The sequence below is a fragment of the Channa argus genome, chromosome 3, assembly GCF_033026475.1.
Source record: "Channa argus isolate prfri chromosome 3, Channa argus male v1.0, whole genome shotgun sequence".
NCBI lineage: Eukaryota > Metazoa > Chordata > Actinopteri > Anabantiformes > Channidae > Channa > Channa argus.
The window spans coordinates 9,316,354-9,334,919 of record NC_090199.1 but is presented as its reverse complement, the minus strand read 5'-3'; the positions used below and the strand labels follow the sequence as shown (position 1 = coordinate 9,334,919).

Genomic DNA, 18,566 nt, shown 5'->3' with positions numbered 1-18,566 from the left:
TTATCTTCTTTCCACATTGGACTTAGCCATTTATGTGCTTAGGTCTGAGAAAATGCCCAATAAAGAGAGGTATGTAGTTTGCAGTGCTCTGGCCAAGTTACCCACACAGGCAAGGATAGTAGCAAATACTTTTTTATTTGGTCATGTGCGTTTCTGTTTTAGTAGTTGTGATTAAAGTCAATTGTGTGATGTAAAAGTTATACTTGACTGAGTATTATAACACTAACAGTCTTTATTGTCACTCTTTCCAGGTGGTTTGGTGAAGATCACGGTACGATAATGGGGAAGCACTTGATTTCACTGCTTGTGCTGCTACTCTGTGGCTGTGCAGGGAACCAAAGGATGGTGTTGGCCACCTCGATGCAGTTTACCCATTCTGTTTACAATACCACCATATATGAGAACTCTGCTGCCAAAACCTATTTAGAGAGTCACACCAAGATGGGGATCTACGTCACAAACCCAGCTTGGGAGATACGGTACAAAATCATATCTGGGGACAACGAGAACCTATTTAAAGCCGAGGACTACCTGCTGGGAGATTTCAGTTTTTTGCGAATACGGACCAAAGGAGGCAGCACTGCCATTCTCAATCGGGAGGTTAAAGACCACTATATGCTGACTGTTAAAGCTACTGAGAGGATCACCAATTTAGAGTGCCGCACTAGACTGAGGGTGCAGGTGCTGGACACCAATGATCTGAGGCCTCTCTTCTCCCCTACATCTTACAGCATATCTCTGCCCGAGAACACAGCCATACGTACAAGTGTGGCCAAGGTCACTGCAACTGACGCAGATATTGGTACGAATGGAGAATACTACTATAGTTTCAGAGAGTGGACAGACATGTTTGCGGTTCATCCTACAAGCGGTGTTGTGACACTGACCGGAAAACTAGACTACTCTGAGACAAAGCTGTACAAATTGGAGATCCTGGCAGTGGACAGAGGGATGAAGCTGTACGGCAGCAGTGGCTTCAGTAGCATGGCTAAACTTACAGTGAGGGTGGAGCAAGCCAATGAGCATGCACCTGTAATCACTGCAGTAACCTTGGCCCCCTCTGATGCAGACCACGACCCCACTTATGCTATTGTGACAGTGGAGGACAAAGACCAGGGACCAAATGGAGAGATAGCATCATTGAGTATTGTGGCCGGTGATCCTCTTCAGCAGTTCAAGTCTGTAAGAACCAGCCCCGGGAGCAAGGAATATAAAATAAAAGCTGTCAAAGATGTAGACTGGGACAGCCAGCCTTTTGGATATAACCTCACTTTGCAGGCGAAGGACAAAGGCAACCCCCCTCAGTTCTCATCTGCTAAATTGGTACATGTCACTTCTGCACAGTTCAAAGTGGGGCCCCCCGTTTTTGTAAAGGCAGTTTACAGAGTCAGTCTGAGTGAATTTGCCCCTCTTCACACACCTGTCACTATGGTAACAGCCGTGCCAAAGTATCCACAGATGCAATATGCTTTTAAACACAAGTCTGACAAAAGCAGGTTCAGTATCAATCCGGATACCGGCTTAATTAGCACCACTGGACCAATAAATGCTGACATCGCTACCCAATTTGAGTTAGACGTGATTACCAGTGACAAAAAAGCAGCAACAAAAGTAATCATTGATGTGATTGATGTGAATAACAATGCGCCTGAGTTTCAACAGACCTCTTATAAAGCCAGTGTTGATGAAAATGTAGCTATAGGGACCAGTGTGGTAGGGCTTAAAGCCACTGACCTAGACAAGGGGGAGAATGGTTACGTGACGTACAGCATTACCAATCAGAGTCCCCAGCCATTTGTCATCGACTACTTCTCTGGTGTCATCAGTACTTCAGAGGACCTAGATTATGAGCTCATGCCCAGGATTTACAATCTCAAAGTCAGGGCATCAGACTGGGGATCCCCTTTCCGGAGAGAGGTGGAGGCCTCAGTCACCATAACATTAAATAACCTGAATGATAATAAGCCATTGTTTGAAAATGTAGACTGTGAAGTGACTGTGCCAAGAGATCACGGCGTGGGAGAGCAGATAACAACAGTGTCTGCCATAGATGCTGATGAACTGCAGCTTGTACAGTACAGTATTAAAGCTGGCAATGATCTTGATCTGTTTGAAGTGAACCCAAACTCTGGTGTGCTTTCACTGAAACACACGCTGAGTGAGGGAGAGGCAGCTAAAGTGTCCTTTCATAGTTTACAAATCATCGCGACTGATGGTGAAAACGAGACTCAGCCCATCATCATGAACATAACTGTCATCACGGCACGCAAGCCAGTCCAGTTGAAATGTGTTGAAACTGGTGTTGCTACCATGTTGGCTGAAAAGCTACTTCAGGGCAGCAAAATACACACGCAGTCTGAGCCAGATGACAACTTTATGGACATTCATTCAGTCAACCGATACACTCCGCAGTTTGCCGAGTCCTTCCCGAGTGTTATTGAGGTTAAAGAGGACCTGCCTGTTGGGGCCCGGATTGTCCATTTAAGTGCCACGGACTCAGATAGCGGCTTCAATGGAAAAGTAGTTTATGTTATTTCAGGAGGAGACACGGAAAGCTGTTTCATAGTAGACATGGAAACTGGTTGGCTTTTGGTTTATTCTCCTCTCGATAGGGAGACAACAGACCATTACACCCTTAATATTACAGTTTATGATCTTGGGATACCACAAAAGTCATCATCACGCCTCTTGGATGTTAAGATCCTAGATGCCAATGATAATAGCCCTCAATTTTTGCAAGACTCCTATTCAGTTGAAATAAGCGAGAGTATACCTGTTGGGACAGAGATTATCCAGGTGGATTCAACAGACAAGGATCAAGGAGATAATGGAATCGTCAAGTATTCAATTTTAGGAGGCACAGATCACTTTGCAATCAATGAGGAGAGCGGTGTGGTGACCGTGACAAAGCCGCTGGATCGTGAGCTCCATCCAGTTTATAGCTTGAAGATCGCGGCACGTGACCAGGCAGCGAATGAGCCTCAGCTAGTGTCCACAGTGGCGCTTAAGATCACCTTGGAAGATGTGAATGATAATCCACCTAAATTTGTCCCACCCAATTACCGTGTAAAGGTGAGGGAAGACCTTCCTATTGGTACTGTAATTATGTGGTTGGAGGCCCATGACCCTGATGTTGGACCTTCCAGTCAGGTACGATACAGCCTTATTGATAACGGAGATGGGATTTTTGAAGTAGACAAACTAAGTGGTGCTTTACGGATTGTGCAAAACCTAGATTACGAGACAAAACAGGTGTACAACCTGACTGCAAAGGCTAAAGACAAAGGGAAGCCTATGTCCTTATCATCAACCTGCTTCATTGAGGTGGATGTGGTGGATGTGAATGAGAACCTTTACAGGCCTCTGTTCCGGTCATTTGTGGAAAAGGGATATATAAAAGAGGATGCACTTATTGGGACTAAAGTGATGACTGTAACAGCTGAGGATGAAGACAAAGGACGGGATGGAGATATTCGATACTCTATACGAGATGGATCTGGCCTGGGGGTATTCACCATCGATGAGGAAACTGGTGAGTCTTTGTTCTCAGTGTCACTATAGAACCATGTGTTAATTTCTGGGACATTTCTGCATCAGTTTGAAATAATTTGCATAAGCAATTAACTGCAAAGGTTTTATGCAGTTAAGATTATTCAGTCATGTCTATGTTGTGAAACAGTATGCTAAGGGAGTTTTCCTGGAGAAGGGTAAGGTTCCTGATTCCAGTCATTTTTATCTTTGGGAAAACTGAAGGCAGGAACAGATGGACCAGCTGTCCCTTAGACCTGTATGGACATTCCTGAGTAGTCACTGAGTTACTAAGAAGATTTTAGGTGATTTCACCTCCTCTTTTCCCCTCGTGTGCCATCTGCCGTGATTGTAAATATGCAGCCTACTCTTAAAAATAAAATAGTTTCCATTTGGAAAACATTTGAATCTGTTTGACTTACTGTTCGTCATACCATTCTAATACCACTAAAAGAAAACAGCTTTTATGCTTTAAACAGCACACTGTCAGTACTGTACTGATGGCAAGGACTAGGAATTCTTATTATGTAGCAGAAAATATGTCAATACTTGTTAATACCTAAATTCCAGGAGTACCTACCCAAAAACCCAGCAATCACCAGAGTTTGATGTTTCGGACCTGGCTCCCTGCCGTCCTTTTAGAACTTGATAACCAGTTTTTTTACTGCAGTGTACATATTCAGTGTCTAAATGAGGCAGTGAAACAGAATGCGCAGTAGATAGATTACTCTAGCCACATTTAACCTCATAAGTAAGCTGTTGCACAAGTAATTTTATATCTTAAGATTGATGTCTATTAATAACTAGATATATGTGAATTATCCAGTAAGTTGACAGTAGTTGCCCCAGTGAAGCCTGTTGGGTATGTTTTCCTTCATGGTAAACATAGCACAAGAAGAAAAGCCTTTATGATGCATCCGTCCTCAGGGGATGTGTGTCAGCTGTGGTATTATTGTGATTGTTTTTTTGGTAGTGGTTGTACACCCGGAATAAGTTTTATGATCATAGATGCTGGGATATTTAAAGCTTGAACCAGTGACGGAAATACTTTGACATAATAATTTCATTTGCCTGTCAATGCGGTTTTATTTAATTCATTTACATACTATGCTAGATCCTACATTTATTGTAATTAAAGTAATTTATAAAGTAGTAGTGAAAAATAAAGATGCTCTATATGCTACAGTATTAGTGGTGATGGAACCACATGCTGGCCAGCGATGGGCATTCGTGTCTAACTTAAAATCCCGTGTAGGATACAGAATCAGGGAGCCTAGTCTGATCTTCTTAATCCCGGAGGCTTATATTAAGTGATTATCAGGAGGTGCAATGATAGGATTGTCCTGGGTTGGGTCCTGTTATTATGGATTACAACTGAGGTCAGTAGACAACTAAATACAGCCAAGGTGCAATGCCCCTCCTATGAATTCACTAGATGAAGGGTGTGGTTTGTTCAACCACCATATACGTTTAGAACATTATGATTCTAAAAGGAAAATATAGGCATTGGCGCACCCTCCGCCATATTCTAATGCTGCAGCTGCATGTTGTGAACTCTAACCAGAATGTTTTAATGTAGTTTAAAATTGGAAAATAAAGGATAAGTGGTGTAAGGAAAAATGCCAGGGGCCACACACCTTCAGCTTCAGAATTAGTTTTTAAAAGTGGGAAAGAGTGAAGAAAGACTGCTCAAGTTTTTTCCCTGTTTTACTTGAAGCTTGTAATTCTAAACCCTTGCACATTTGATTGTGCATTTGATTTAAGTGTCCTTAATAATCTTTATCTGTGTTGTGGTATTTGTTCTATTATTAGCACAGTATAAATTACTGATCTTTCAGAGATTACTATAACAACAGTACTACTTTGTGGATAACAAAGTGTTCATGTTGAATGCATTGCCCTCTTACTGATTTTCATAAAGTAGGTGTATCCCACAAATCTCAACCATGGATGTATTTTAGAACAGACCTTTATTACTACCCGCTTGACTGATATTCCCAAACCATGCAAGGAGATAGAGTGATTGTATGTAAAATACGATTGTATGTTTGCGATGTCTGTTTATTTAATGCAATCCTGTTCAATCTTATGAAAAAGAAACTATTTTATGCAAGTCACGTCTTTTCCAGATATGGTTTCATTCTGTCAGATTGCTGAGGGAGTCCATAGCAACTGTTTGCCCAGACATTCTCTGTGTTATTAAAAGCTCTGTGGTCACTGGCTGAGTGCCATCTTAATTTAAACTTGCTCTTATCAAGACTTTTTCTGGGCCCCTTCCCATGATGCGGACTGAAATTACCATTCTTTGTTTTAATCAAAAAGTTAACTAGTAAGAGTCACTGGATTTTCACGGAATTTGAAGGACCAGGAAGACCAATGTAATGAATTATTTTTTTATATCCGTTTACCTTTCCGAAACACTTTTCAGCTTGCGCTCCCAAGGTATTGAACATGGTTTAAAAACATGCAGACACTCCTGGTCTAGACACATGTCTTAGATTGTCAACTGGTAGTAAGGCTGCAAAATAATTCACAAAACCACTGCACATTGTATGTAGGTCAGTGGTGAAGAAACAACTACTTGAAACAGAAAAAACAATGCTTATCATGCTAAACCAAATCAAGTGTCCACACCTCAAAGTACACCTGGCTCCCATTCAGTCTGACACACCTTAACATCAGACAACAATAAAAAGACACAAAAGCGTGGGTGTTTTTATTGCCAATGAGTAACTGTCTTATCAGTTCCTCTCTTCAGGGATGATTAAAGGTGAGTGAAATTATGAAAAGCTCAGACTGAAAAATGCAGGGATATGGGAAAGTCGAAGGCACAGAGTTGAGAGCCACCTCCCTGGGAGACCCTTTTCGGCACTTTTAAATAAACCATTACACGACTTTCATCTCATACTTGAGGATTAAGCAATGTTAGGTAACAAAAAAGTCTTTAGAAAGGTGAAGGCTTCAGTTTTAAAAAGTGGTGTACTGCATTTAAGAAGCCAAACACAGCTACCGTGTTAGTCCTAGAACAGTGACGGCAAGGGATGAACATGTGTTCAAAGTAAGTTGTGGCTCAGCTTGAAGTGACATTATCCACTAAACAAGGCGACCAGAGAAAAGTATGTTCAGCCCAAATGAGACGCAGATCCTGATTGTATAATATATGCATTTCCCTTTCTTGTTAGATAATATATGCATTGCCCTTTCACTTGAAGTTGTTTGCAGCCTGTGCTGTGAAAGCCTTCTTTGTGTAAGCAAACGAAACAGTTTGATGCATAATGACAAAGTCCTGTTAGCACATTTTCCATATCCACAAAAACTGCCAGTCCAACGCTTTCTTCTTCCAGTGTTACATACAGTAAGCAAAGTTTTAAAAATAATCAAACGATGCATGCTTGTATATGTTCATAGGCTGTTCTTTTTGGCATCACATGTGGTTTGCTTAAACAGAACTGTAGCCCTCTGTCCGTACTTTCCTATTCAGTGTTGATAAGTTTGAGATAAAAGTGGGACTGCAAAGTGGCACATGATTCCAAATAGTCTTTGGTTGAGTGCTGTTACTGTGGAGACAAAACCAGGAATGTGTAGCGGGACAAATTTGATTGTAGGTTGCTAAATGAAAAACACTCTTTCTCTGGTTAAAAGTATGTTTTCCTCTCAGTCAATTAAATCTGTTTAAAGAAAGTTAAGACCTCCTTGTGCAGGGAACGTGCTTCATTGTGTGTTAATTTATGTCATGCTAAAAATCTTGAATTAGATGTATACTTTTTGTTATGTTGATGTTCAAAGCTCCCAGCTCCCAGGAGAATTCAGAAGTGCATAAGTCCATCTTCTTATTTGATTTAACAAAATACACTTTAAAAACGGAAAGTACTATAATGTACATGATTGTATCAAATTAACAAACATCTTAACAAATTAACAAACAGCACTAATATTTTTGCAAACCTAAGCATCTTCCCCATCGACACATCTGAGCATCTTCACTTGAGGCAGAGATGCAGTATAGGAGGCACTGGCACGCTTTTATCACTTTATTCAAATTTCAGCAACTATTTCAAGCATTTATAGCCAACTTTATGCTGTTTGATACTTGAATAGTGATAGCTCTGACCAAAAATATACTCAGGTGCAGTGAAGTGAAAGTACTAAAATACATTTGCCTGTCAGTCACCTAATAATTTTTATGGCCATCTTGGCTCATACAAATATTTTTCATTTGTCAACTAAATTGTCACATTAAAATTTCTAATTAAAGGGCTGGTATGATGGAAATGGCTTTGAGGTGGTTTAATGTGATGTTGGGGTCCCTGTGGTGCTGTTAAACTCCTTAACTCGTTCGCTGTGTGCTGCTACCACATCGTGGACAGTGACATTCCCTCTAAAATGGAATATAATGCAGTGTAATGTGAACAGTTACCTTGGCTCTGTCTGAAGGTAACAGAGTATGGATTCTTGATTCTTTGCTGGTTTCTAGTCCAAACTAAGCTAACGAAGGATTTATTAAAAGAACTGGATACAGGATTACAAGATGGCACCCATTTCAGTCCTATAAAAGTTGCTTAGTGAAGCTTACTCTAAAAAGATTCTTTATAGTGCTGGATTATAGCCTGTATGCTTCTGGGTTTTTGGGCCTACAGAGCATGTACATTGGAAATGAGATTTGATCAAACTGATCGCTAATAAAATGACAGAAGGACTCACAGTCTGCATCCTCTTTGACCAGCGGGGGTTTTATAACTATGTATATGGATAGGGACATAAATTAATAAGCGTAAAGTGCTTAGATGATCAGGTGGAGGGTTATGAAACTAGAGCCTGTGTTGAAGGCAGAGTAACTGCTTCTCAATAATACTGTGATATTGAATCCAGGAGTACTGTGCTGAACCCTGTTGTTCAAAGGCCTTCGAAATAACACTGTTCTCAGTAACAATAGAAGCTTTGTATCATAAGCTCCGTCCCAAAAGCTATCTCAATTTTATTTAGAGGCATTTAATAGGCATTTTTAAAAAACTGGCAATGAAAAGCTCATTCAGTCACATCACATACCTGTAACAACTGTATCGAGTTCTTCACTCTCTTTTCAATGCTTACTCACAGTAAATGCACAAAGTCATCTTTATATTTTATTTGGCTGAGAGTTTGTCGTTATGGTCTAAACAATTCTGGAGTTATTATCAGTATAGGCTATGAAACTGTTTTGTAACCTACTAAAATCTATCAACAAATAGGATCACACTGATATAAAAAGCATCAGTGTTCTGTATCATTAGGCTGGTGAAATGATGAAGCTTGTCTTTAATACTATTTTCCCTTAAACCGGCTTTTGATAGCTATTTTTCTGCCAGTACTGATAGTATACAATATGCACAGTGATGCATGAAGTGGAAATGGGTCATTGGTTCAGGCTGTAATTGTTTGTTCAGTACATTGAAGGAGATAAGGTAGACATAGATTTTGCATGATATGAATTTGTTAGGATTATCTCAAGAGACCTAAAGCAATGTACTGTTGGGTGCAGGAGTTTGCATCCCCTTTGTTTGGAATCGAAAAAAGAGTAAATAATAGTTAATAATAGTTTTTTGATCAGCACAATAAGTTAGCATTGACTTAATTCATTTTAAATAATTTCTAGCATATTTCCTACTTATGTTAAACTCCATTAAAGCAATATGTGAAACCAACCTTTTCTTATATTATAAATATAGCCCACATTTTCAAAAAATGGGAAGTTAAGTTTATAATATAATTTGTGCCTAAAACTGTTAGTGGGTAGACCATCATGCTGGGATGTAGAAGTCTGCATTATCAAATCCTGGCCTACCCACCACTCGTGTCATTGAGACACTCAGCACTACCTGAGCACCCCGGCCGGTGGCAGCCCACTGCTCCCCTTCATGGAGATGGGTAAATGCAAACACTGAATTTCACTGTAACATGTGTGTGAAAATGTATATGCGCTTAATTATGAAAATTCTATTTTTTGTTCTTTGGAAGTTGCAGCCTGCTACCTGGTAATGCCACAGTGGCATCCTGTTAACATACCTGGTTGCATTTGATTGGATGGTGCCACAGATGTTTTTATACAACCTGAATTATTAGTGTAGCCTAATTATTTTATTGACAAAATTGAAATAAAAAAATATCAGTGACAAAAGAATATTTATAGTTCTTCTGTAGTTCTTCTATAGTTACTAAAAGCGTAAATGTTACTCGCCTTTGACCAAAAACCATTTCCACATATTGGATTCTGTGATGAAATTAACACTTCATCTTCACTTCTAATTTAAAAAAAACATCTTGGATTATACTTAAGATCTTTGAACTTTTAATTTATTGCTATATTTGTTTGGGCAAATGTCACAGAGAGGTCACCTTTTTTCAGGAACACCCTGATCTCGGATAGTTCCACACATTCACAACTGGAGGCAGAGGGGTGTTGAGGAGGGAGGGGGGAAGTGCTGCTCCACACTTCAATTTAATTTTGCCAGTCCAGGGATTGAAGGGGCAACTTTCCTCCTCATTTTAACTTTCACTGTAGTTTCAGACATTTATACCTGCAGACTTAACATCTATGAAGCATAGATCTTGGCTACAGATGTCTGGGAACTTTCCTTTGATGTGATTTAAATTGCTTGGTAACAGAAATCTTAGTTTAGGACTCCTTCTGTTACACTAGGACCTACAATGTGGTATTGGAATTTGAAGCATTTTGCCAGTGCTGTGGAAAGAGAAGGGGGGGAAGCACGGAGAAAGTTTATGCAAGAATATGAACTAGAAGCCTGAGAAGGCTGAGGAATGTAGAGTTGGGGTGAGCAGAATTAACAGAGGTAGTTCAAAGCAAGCTCCAAGCTTTCAGCTGCACAATGAACAAGGAAATGCTGAAAGGCCTCTAAGCAGCATGTTGAACTGGCTACACATAATCACAATGTTTTGGGTCAACACGTGATGATAAATTGAAAGTTTCTACAATCTTATTCTTAATTGCCAGGCTTATTAGAACCACTTCCTTTATTTGTCAGCTTGCAACAGTTTTAAGCGGCTTTTTTAAAGCAACTTTGACCCGCTTCAAACTGGGTGAACGCATTATGTATGTGCACAGGACAATGATTTAAGTACATATTAATGTAAAATACCTGCTGGATTCCATAGTTCAACCTTTTCTGGCTGCCTGTAGATTCCATCACATTGCCACAGTGCTCAAGTAACTTTGAAGAACAAAGCCAGATGGAGAAGAAAAGAGCAAAGGAAAAAAGCGGAAAGCAAATATGGCTGTTGCACTGCCTGTGTGTGTGTGTGTGTGTGTGTGTGTTTTGGGGCCTAAGGGCAGATTTTACTTCAGCCTTGCTGAGTAGGCTAGGTATATGGAATGGGTGTGGTGGCTAAATTCTTTGTTAGTAACTATTCTCCCAAAGACCGTTGCAGATGCCTTTTCATTTTCTGTGTGTTTAGGTTCAGAGATAAATATGAACAAAGCTCTTTAGGGTACACATTGCCATTTACATTTGTTTTGAGAAGCATAGGTATATACAGTAACATTCCATTTGCAGCTGTATTCATGTTGCAACTTTTTAAACTGCAAAATATGAAGTTATCTTTGCTGTGCTGATAGCTTCAAGGCGAAGACCTGTGAACTAAAACCATGATCCTGGTGAAAGTGGAATTGTTCTGCTATGCTGTTGTCTGCCAGTCAAACAGAGGAGCACTCAAGCATAGGCATCTCCTTGGCAGAAGCACAAAAGATGTCTCATACTTCCCTGTAATTCTTCTCTTTTCTTCTTTGTCCTCTCTGCATTTTGTGTAATGTTTGCTTGTGTAACTGCTTCTGTACCTCCTTTCCTTACACCGTCCTTTCTAACCATTTTCACCTTTTCATTCATCTTAACAATTTTCCATTTATTGCCCCCACCACCCTCTTTCACTAATTCTCACTCTACGGGTGTCTGAAACATTTATCCTCTTATCCTTTACCATTACTGTGCTTAGGATGACTCACATCATCATTTGCATTTCTAATTTATGTCTAATGTTTGCAATTTCCTGTACATGTTTTCTTCCAGGATAGATCTTTTTTTATCCACAGCAAGTTGTCAGTCACCGCTATGTTATTTATTTCAATGTTATTTCAATCGAATTATGGCAGAATTAATAATCAGTGTTACAGTATCTTTGGTAATCTTATTTTACAACTACCCCAAATGTTTGGTTGTGTTTTTATATTTCTATTATCAGCTTTACAGCATTTGGTTAATTATTCAGAGTCATCTAATTTGTATTCTTGATGTGCGGCAGTTTTTGCCATTGTACTCTTTAGGCTTTAGAAAGCAGTTGGGGCGATACCCATGTTCCCTTGTCTGAGTTTTTATTACATGCCTCAAGCTAAAGTGAGAGAGCTGTAATGATGACTAATGACAAGAGGAGATCCCAGGCCAAAAATGCGGGGACACTAAAGTAAAGCAAGGCGAGAGAATAAATGAGCTGTACCCCCAAACTCCCCACCTGTGTTAAATTTGAGAATTTTGTGACAAGTTATTTGGAACGTTATCTCTTTCCTGAGAAATCTTTTCGCTCCTGGCAAGATTTGGTTGCTCTCTGTTACACTCCTTTGCAGTGCATCGAGTTACAGTGAGTGAATAAAGACAGCAGCAGCAAAGAGATGGTCTATGTAAAATATTTGACCCTTTGAAATGTGTCCTCTGCTATTTTGTGGAGGTTCCTTATCAGGACCAGCAGTAACCGGAAGTGTGTGCATCTATAACCTAGTAATGATATGGATGTGTCCATACAATGATTCACTTTCATTAGTTACAGATATAAGTAAAATCAAATACAGCTATACATTTCTATTTCAGTTATCAAGGTTATACAGGTATCGCAAATAACACTGATATGGAAATGTAAATATACAGGTTGTCAGTGTTTCGGTTGTTCGGAAGACATTTGTGTGTTCATGTTGCCCTTCGCTGCTTTTTCTTTTGCGGTGGTATAAATAATGTGGAGGTTTTAAGAAAATTACAGAGTCGCTGTATTATTGGCAGCTCCTTTATTTACTGGTTGTTCTTTTGCCTTTTGTGGACCTTGCCTTTTTTTGACCTACTCTTCTCTCTGCATATTTATCTCTAAGTACTGTGCAGTGTGTTTATATTCACACTATATACTGTTATGAATGAATAACAAGTCAAAGCATTAAATAAATTAATTTAATTTATTAAATAATAAAAAACAAAATGTAAATGCAGTTGACTAGTTGTATCACAAGATCATTTTTAACTCTCACCTCACACTTTCAGCAAAATCACTATGTGTTTATAGATTTATTTACATCCGTTTTACTTGTTTCTTTTTTGTGCCTGTGTATTCGTTGCACAGTACGTCAAAATGACGTAGACCTTCTTAGTTCTGTCTGCAAGATAGTCCAGTTTAAGGTAATCTGGTCAAATGTCCTATGACTGAAGCAGCAATTAGGTACCACATTATTACGGGTGTAAGTCAGTTATTAGTGTGCATGAAAACACAAGCACACGTCCTCTACTCTAAACTGAAATACCTACCCTTTCTTAAACACACACATACACATGCACACAATTATCCCTTTCCTACAGTCAAAATGCACCTACTGATCCACTTTAAATCTTTTACTTAAGTGCAAAATTAGAAGTACTTTAAGTAATACTGACTATAGTAATTATGGCAAAACATACTTTAATTACATTAATTTAAACACAAGGGTGAAAGCTAACTATTGGTAAAGGTGGAGCTGATTTTAGACACTTGGTAATGAGAGGTGGTTAACCCATGATGATACATAAGAATTTATTAATTCATAATATTTTATATATTAATAATATTCTATCACAATTCAAATGCACCTTGGGTAAACAAAACTTAGACACATGCACCGTTTCACACGAACGTTTGCCATAGTGCATAAGGGCAGATCCTCCTTTCATAATCTATTTTTTCCTATACAAATTTTTGGTCTCAGATTGCAGAACATTTCCCATCCGACACTCTTCCTTTTAACTATTGTCAACTTATACAACTCACATGTTTTTGAAAGCCCTTTTATTTGCTCAGCTGAAGGCTACAGCCCCCACATGGCAAAAAAGTCCCTGCCAGTATATGTAAACACAAGAGCATTGACTAGGTGTTGTTAATATGCCACCTTCACATATTTCAGTCAAGGGACCTACAACAAACAACAACATCTGTCTGTGTAGGGACAGCTGGCGTTCCAACATCTGTTGTCCTCATTGCCAGAAATCGATTTCAGATATTACTGAGTGCAGGCAGGGATGTGAGACTCTTGGGCGCGCGTTGCACAAAAAACTCTTCACTGACATGATGCAGACTTGAAAAGAGTGTGTTTATGTCTCTTTCATCTCTTAGGTGTTATTCGAACGCAAGAACTGCTGGATCGTGAGACAACACCCCACTACTGGCTCACAGTGTATGCCATGGATCGTGGCGTGGTGCCGCTTTCTGCCTTTGTGGAGGTCTACATCGAAGTACAGGATGTCAACGACAATGCACCACAAACTTCAGAACCTGTCTACTATCCTTCTGTCATGGAGAATTCCCCTAAAGATGTGTCAATCATCAAGATAAATGCAGTTGATCCAGATGACAAGGATAGCGATAAACTCACCTACAGGATCACCAGTGGCAATCCCCAGGGTTTCTTTGCCATTAATGCCAAGACAGGTAAGACTGCTGTTAGTTGGACTACAGTTCATGTCACTATAAATGTTATTGGTACAGCAGGTAGTACCCATTTCTAATCACAAGCCTATAATGTACCTTAAAACTAGTTTGGGAAAATGACTCATGATAAACCAATCAAAGCACTGTGATTTTTCTTATTGTACAGTTTATTTATACTCCAATCCAAACGATGAAATAATAACAATGTAAGCTTGTTTTACAGTCTTGTATGCTAGGGTCACATTTCATGTTTTCCACATAAGCAGGGCTCAACTGAAATATTCTGAATCACTGATGCATATAAATGATGACCAATAATCTAGTCTCAAATACCACGTGTATTTCCCTCATCTACAGACTGAAACTCCTTTTAAAGGTCATAAATATGGCAAAAATATTATTGGACATATTGAATTGTCCTTTAGGAGTCACGCCCAGGTTTTGAGATATACAGTACTGGAAGGCTGTCAAATTATGAGTTTCTGTGAGGTTCGTGTTTCCTGTCTTGTGAAAAGCAAGAGCAGTGTGAACACAATATTTCAACCCAGGGCAGGAGTGAGTTGAGCCCACAGGGGTTTTTCCACTCTAACGCTCTAAAGTGTGTTTTCATATGGTACTTTGGAAATGGTGTGATGATTAATATTTCATTGGGTTCTTTTAAAGTTGCTGGAGTTGGCTATGTTTAGTTGAACTGCAAAAATAAAAAGTAAAAGGTGCAAAGTGCAGCTGCATGTACAGACTGTAAATTACAGATTTATTCCTGTTAAACTCAATGTGGAATGTGATGGAATTTGTACTACATTTAAGCTGGCAAGTATACCTCGGTGAGGACTTGATATCAAAATCTGAAATAAATCTATTACAAGACTTGGGTTCCATTTTAAATAACACAGATCACAGTAAGAAAGGGAATCCATAAACACTTTGTCTCTGAAAGTGCCAATTACTGTATTTGTTTTTCTTTCTTCCTTCACTTATATGCAGCTTCTCATATTGCTTTGAATGCAAGTGCTTATTAAAGTAAAATGAGGAATGGGGAGTGAGGCAGTTGCCCCAATTTGTCCTCACTGATGTGTGTGGTCCTGCTTCCCAAGGTAGTCACATCAACAAACTGGAGTTATTTTTGTTGGAAGTGGCAATGTGATTTTTCTGACCAAATAAGGATTCATCAAGCCTCACAGTGATGCTGGGCACTTCCCAACAGACAGGAAAAGATACGGGGGGAAAAAGGCAAGGGGAAACCTTAGGTATGCAGACACACAAGGTTGGTGTTTTGTCTGCACTCCTGACAATATCAGCCTACGTATGGTGATAAGAAGTCTGTGATGCTGAAAAAGCAAAGTGCTGGGAAATCGAATATTTATCTTCCAACAGAGCAGTCCTACAAATTCTGTTTGAACAACATAGCCAGACATCCAGCTTTGCAATAATTTGTGTTTCCAAGATATATTCTTGTTTTTGTCCTTCTATGGACAAGTAACCCATGATAATATGGGAAGATAGCCGGAAAGGAATGTTTACACTAATCCTGAACTGAACGGCATTGTTTTTTTGGTTTTTGTTTTGCCTCAGGCCTATACTTTTATGTATTTTCCCACTGAAGACAACTTTCTGTTTTGATGAACTCTTAATAATAAATAATAAATAATCTTAGATTCAGGTTGAAATGCAGGTTGAATTTTCTTTTCTAGTTCATGGTAAACTTACAGTGCATTACTTATTTAGCAGTTCATTGTAGTATTTCTGACCCACATATGTGAAAGAAATATTTTCTACTTCCAGGATTATATGGTATTTATGAAGGTTGTGGTCAAGTCCACTATCTGCAGGACCTGTCAACTGGCTGTATATTTACCTGGCTCTTTTTCATAAGCGGTAGCAGAGCTCTGTTTTAAAGAAAGGTTGTACTGTGGACACTGAAGCACAAGGATAAGACCCATTCATGCATATCAAAGCAAGTTAAAACATTTATCAGTTGGACACCAAGGCTTCAACAAAGAGTAATTTGGAAAAGGAAAACTTCATGAAATCACTGCTGATGCTTAGATTTTTTTTTCTTCTGGGTTTTTGAAACATGTAGCATTGAGTAAATGTAGAGAGGTAGCTGGAGTGAGAAAACAGAGAGCCAAGCGTAGCTGACTACAAGAGAAGGGTGCCAGTTAAAACAGCAGCAACAGCAATATACAGCAACTCAGTCTTTTCCCAAAAAAATTGGCAATGAGTACAGAATGCATTTTATTTATTTTTCTGCCAAAACAGGCCTGATATCTCTTTTCAATATCAAGTCAATATGACATTCTGACTGCATATTACAGGTTTTTTTTAAATGTTTAAATTTACAATATGCAAGTCTCTGTAATTACATGTTCTAAAATGGCATTAGAAGCATAGGCCCTGTCTGGCATATCTACAAAGCTCTACAAAGGGGTGGGAACAGGAAAAGACGTTAGGCCTATGTTTTGTGTGTGGGTTCTGGAACTTCATAGGCATGTGTTCCAAGCGAACTAGCATAGACTTTTTTCATAGGCTACAGCCTTGTACAGTTTTTCAAGCAGATTATCGAGCTTCAAGTACGTATGGAGGCTTCGCTTGATGCCTTGGGTGGTGTTGGTTGCCTGTTTTCCGTTCAGACCTGTATTGGCTCAGTAAAGGAAGAATAAAAGCCTTAGACCTTCTTAATTTTTGCCAAGTAAACAAGTCCTGCTGTTTTGGCTTTTCTCTTACTTTTGTTTGTCATTAAAGTGCAAAGCCAACTCTTCTCTCTATCAAACACTGTACCAATCCAATTGCCTGAGTGCTCAGAACCAAATAGTTTGATATAACCTCTTGTTTGAAGGTTCTAAAATGGAGAGAAGCATTGCAGCAGAGCTGCATGGGGTCAAAATTATGCCAGTCAGCTGGATATATATTTTGTGTTCTAAATCAGTATGAGAGCAGTGGTTTTAAATAATGCCCTTCAGGTCTGAAATTTTAAAAGATGAGCCAGTGCTTTGTTGTCTGGTGGTAAAGATCTCATCCCACTTATATACAACCCCAAATCCAAAAAAGTTGGGAAGATGTGTAAAACGTAAATAAAAACAGAATGCAATGATTTGCAAATTTCATCAACCCATATTTTATTCATAATAGAACATAAACAACATATCAGATGTTGAAACTGAGACATTTTAACATTTCATGGAAACTATTAGGTCATTTTGAATTAGTTTTTTTTATGTAGTGTTGTGAATAAAATATGGGTTGATGAGATTTGCAAATCGTTGCATTCTGTTGTTATTTACGTTTTACACATCTTCCCAACTTTTTGGGAATTGGGGTTGTACATGACCACAGTTGTTCTGGGCTCCTCTGCCTTGATGTGGTGGCTACAGAGAACTGCATTACTAAGATAAAGATTGATGCAGACTGCATAATTGTAGGTATTCTATATAAAATGTCCCTCGGTTACATTATGGAGTAATCAAGGATTGTTTATTACATAGCTGTAAAATTAGGGTAAGTATGATTCTTCTAAACATACCAGGTTTGAGACAGCCAGCCCACAGGCCGTCTAGTTTTATTTTCTCTTCATAAAGAAGTTGTCAGCACTCTGAGCTAGTTCATCTGAGGTTGTTGACATGACTTGCCCACCTTTTCTGTGGGAGGGTGAGCTGTGTTCGTTACCCAGTGAATCACTCGCTCTCTTCTCTGAAATGCGTCTCCTGTGCTTTGACAAAGTGGACTTTGAATGGTTCTCTTATGCCACAACATGCATGCGGTAGAAAAGGGCAACCATGCAGAACATGGAGTCAGAAAACACACACACACCCACAGGAAGTTTCTCATATCATAGCTAAGGCTGGAGATCACTCTGATAGCTGTCTTATCTTGCTGAATGCTCATTACCTGACTTCCTGTTTTACCTATTCTACCTTTCTGTGTGTAATAGTACTTTCTAAAATGTCACTAATTGTCTCATTGACATTGACTTGTTGTCTGTTGCCTTTTTAGAGCTGTCATTAATTACTTGTCATTATTCTGTATGTTGAAATTATGTTTGATATTCTTGGTTGGACATACTCCCTAAAGCCCGTTGAAAACTCCACCCTATAAAAAGAATGCCTATTTGTATTCGTCAGCAGACATTGGTGTAGTTATAGCTGACAGGAGTATGCTTCAATAGGACATGGCTGGCTGTACCTGATTGCATTTGCCCTTTAATGGCAGCTATAATTCCAGTGGTTAAACCTAAATGAAGAAAGGTATACATAAGTGAATTGTTACAGTGTATTGAGCAGTTTTAGCCCATAATTTATCTTCACTTGAAGCCAGCAGCTTAATGTCATCAATTGAAAAGG

General features: G+C 39.1%; 1 protein-coding gene across 15 annotated transcripts in view; it reads left to right on the top strand.

Annotated features, from left to right (window-relative positions):
• Window positions 1-18,566, top strand: part of fat1a (FAT atypical cadherin 1a) — a 66,708-nt gene that overhangs the window by 3,056 nt on the left and 45,086 nt on the right. For all 15 annotated transcript variants that reach the window (XM_067496695.1, XM_067496693.1, XM_067496692.1 and 12 more), the window contains 2 exons: window positions 252-3,532; window positions 13,915-14,229. In XM_067496695.1, coding sequence (XP_067352796.1) covers window positions 280-3,532; window positions 13,915-14,229 — 3,568 coding nt within the window. In that variant the 5' untranslated portion in view covers window positions 252-279. Of the gene's footprint in view, window positions 1-251; window positions 3,533-13,914; window positions 14,230-18,566 lie in introns of those variants that run through there.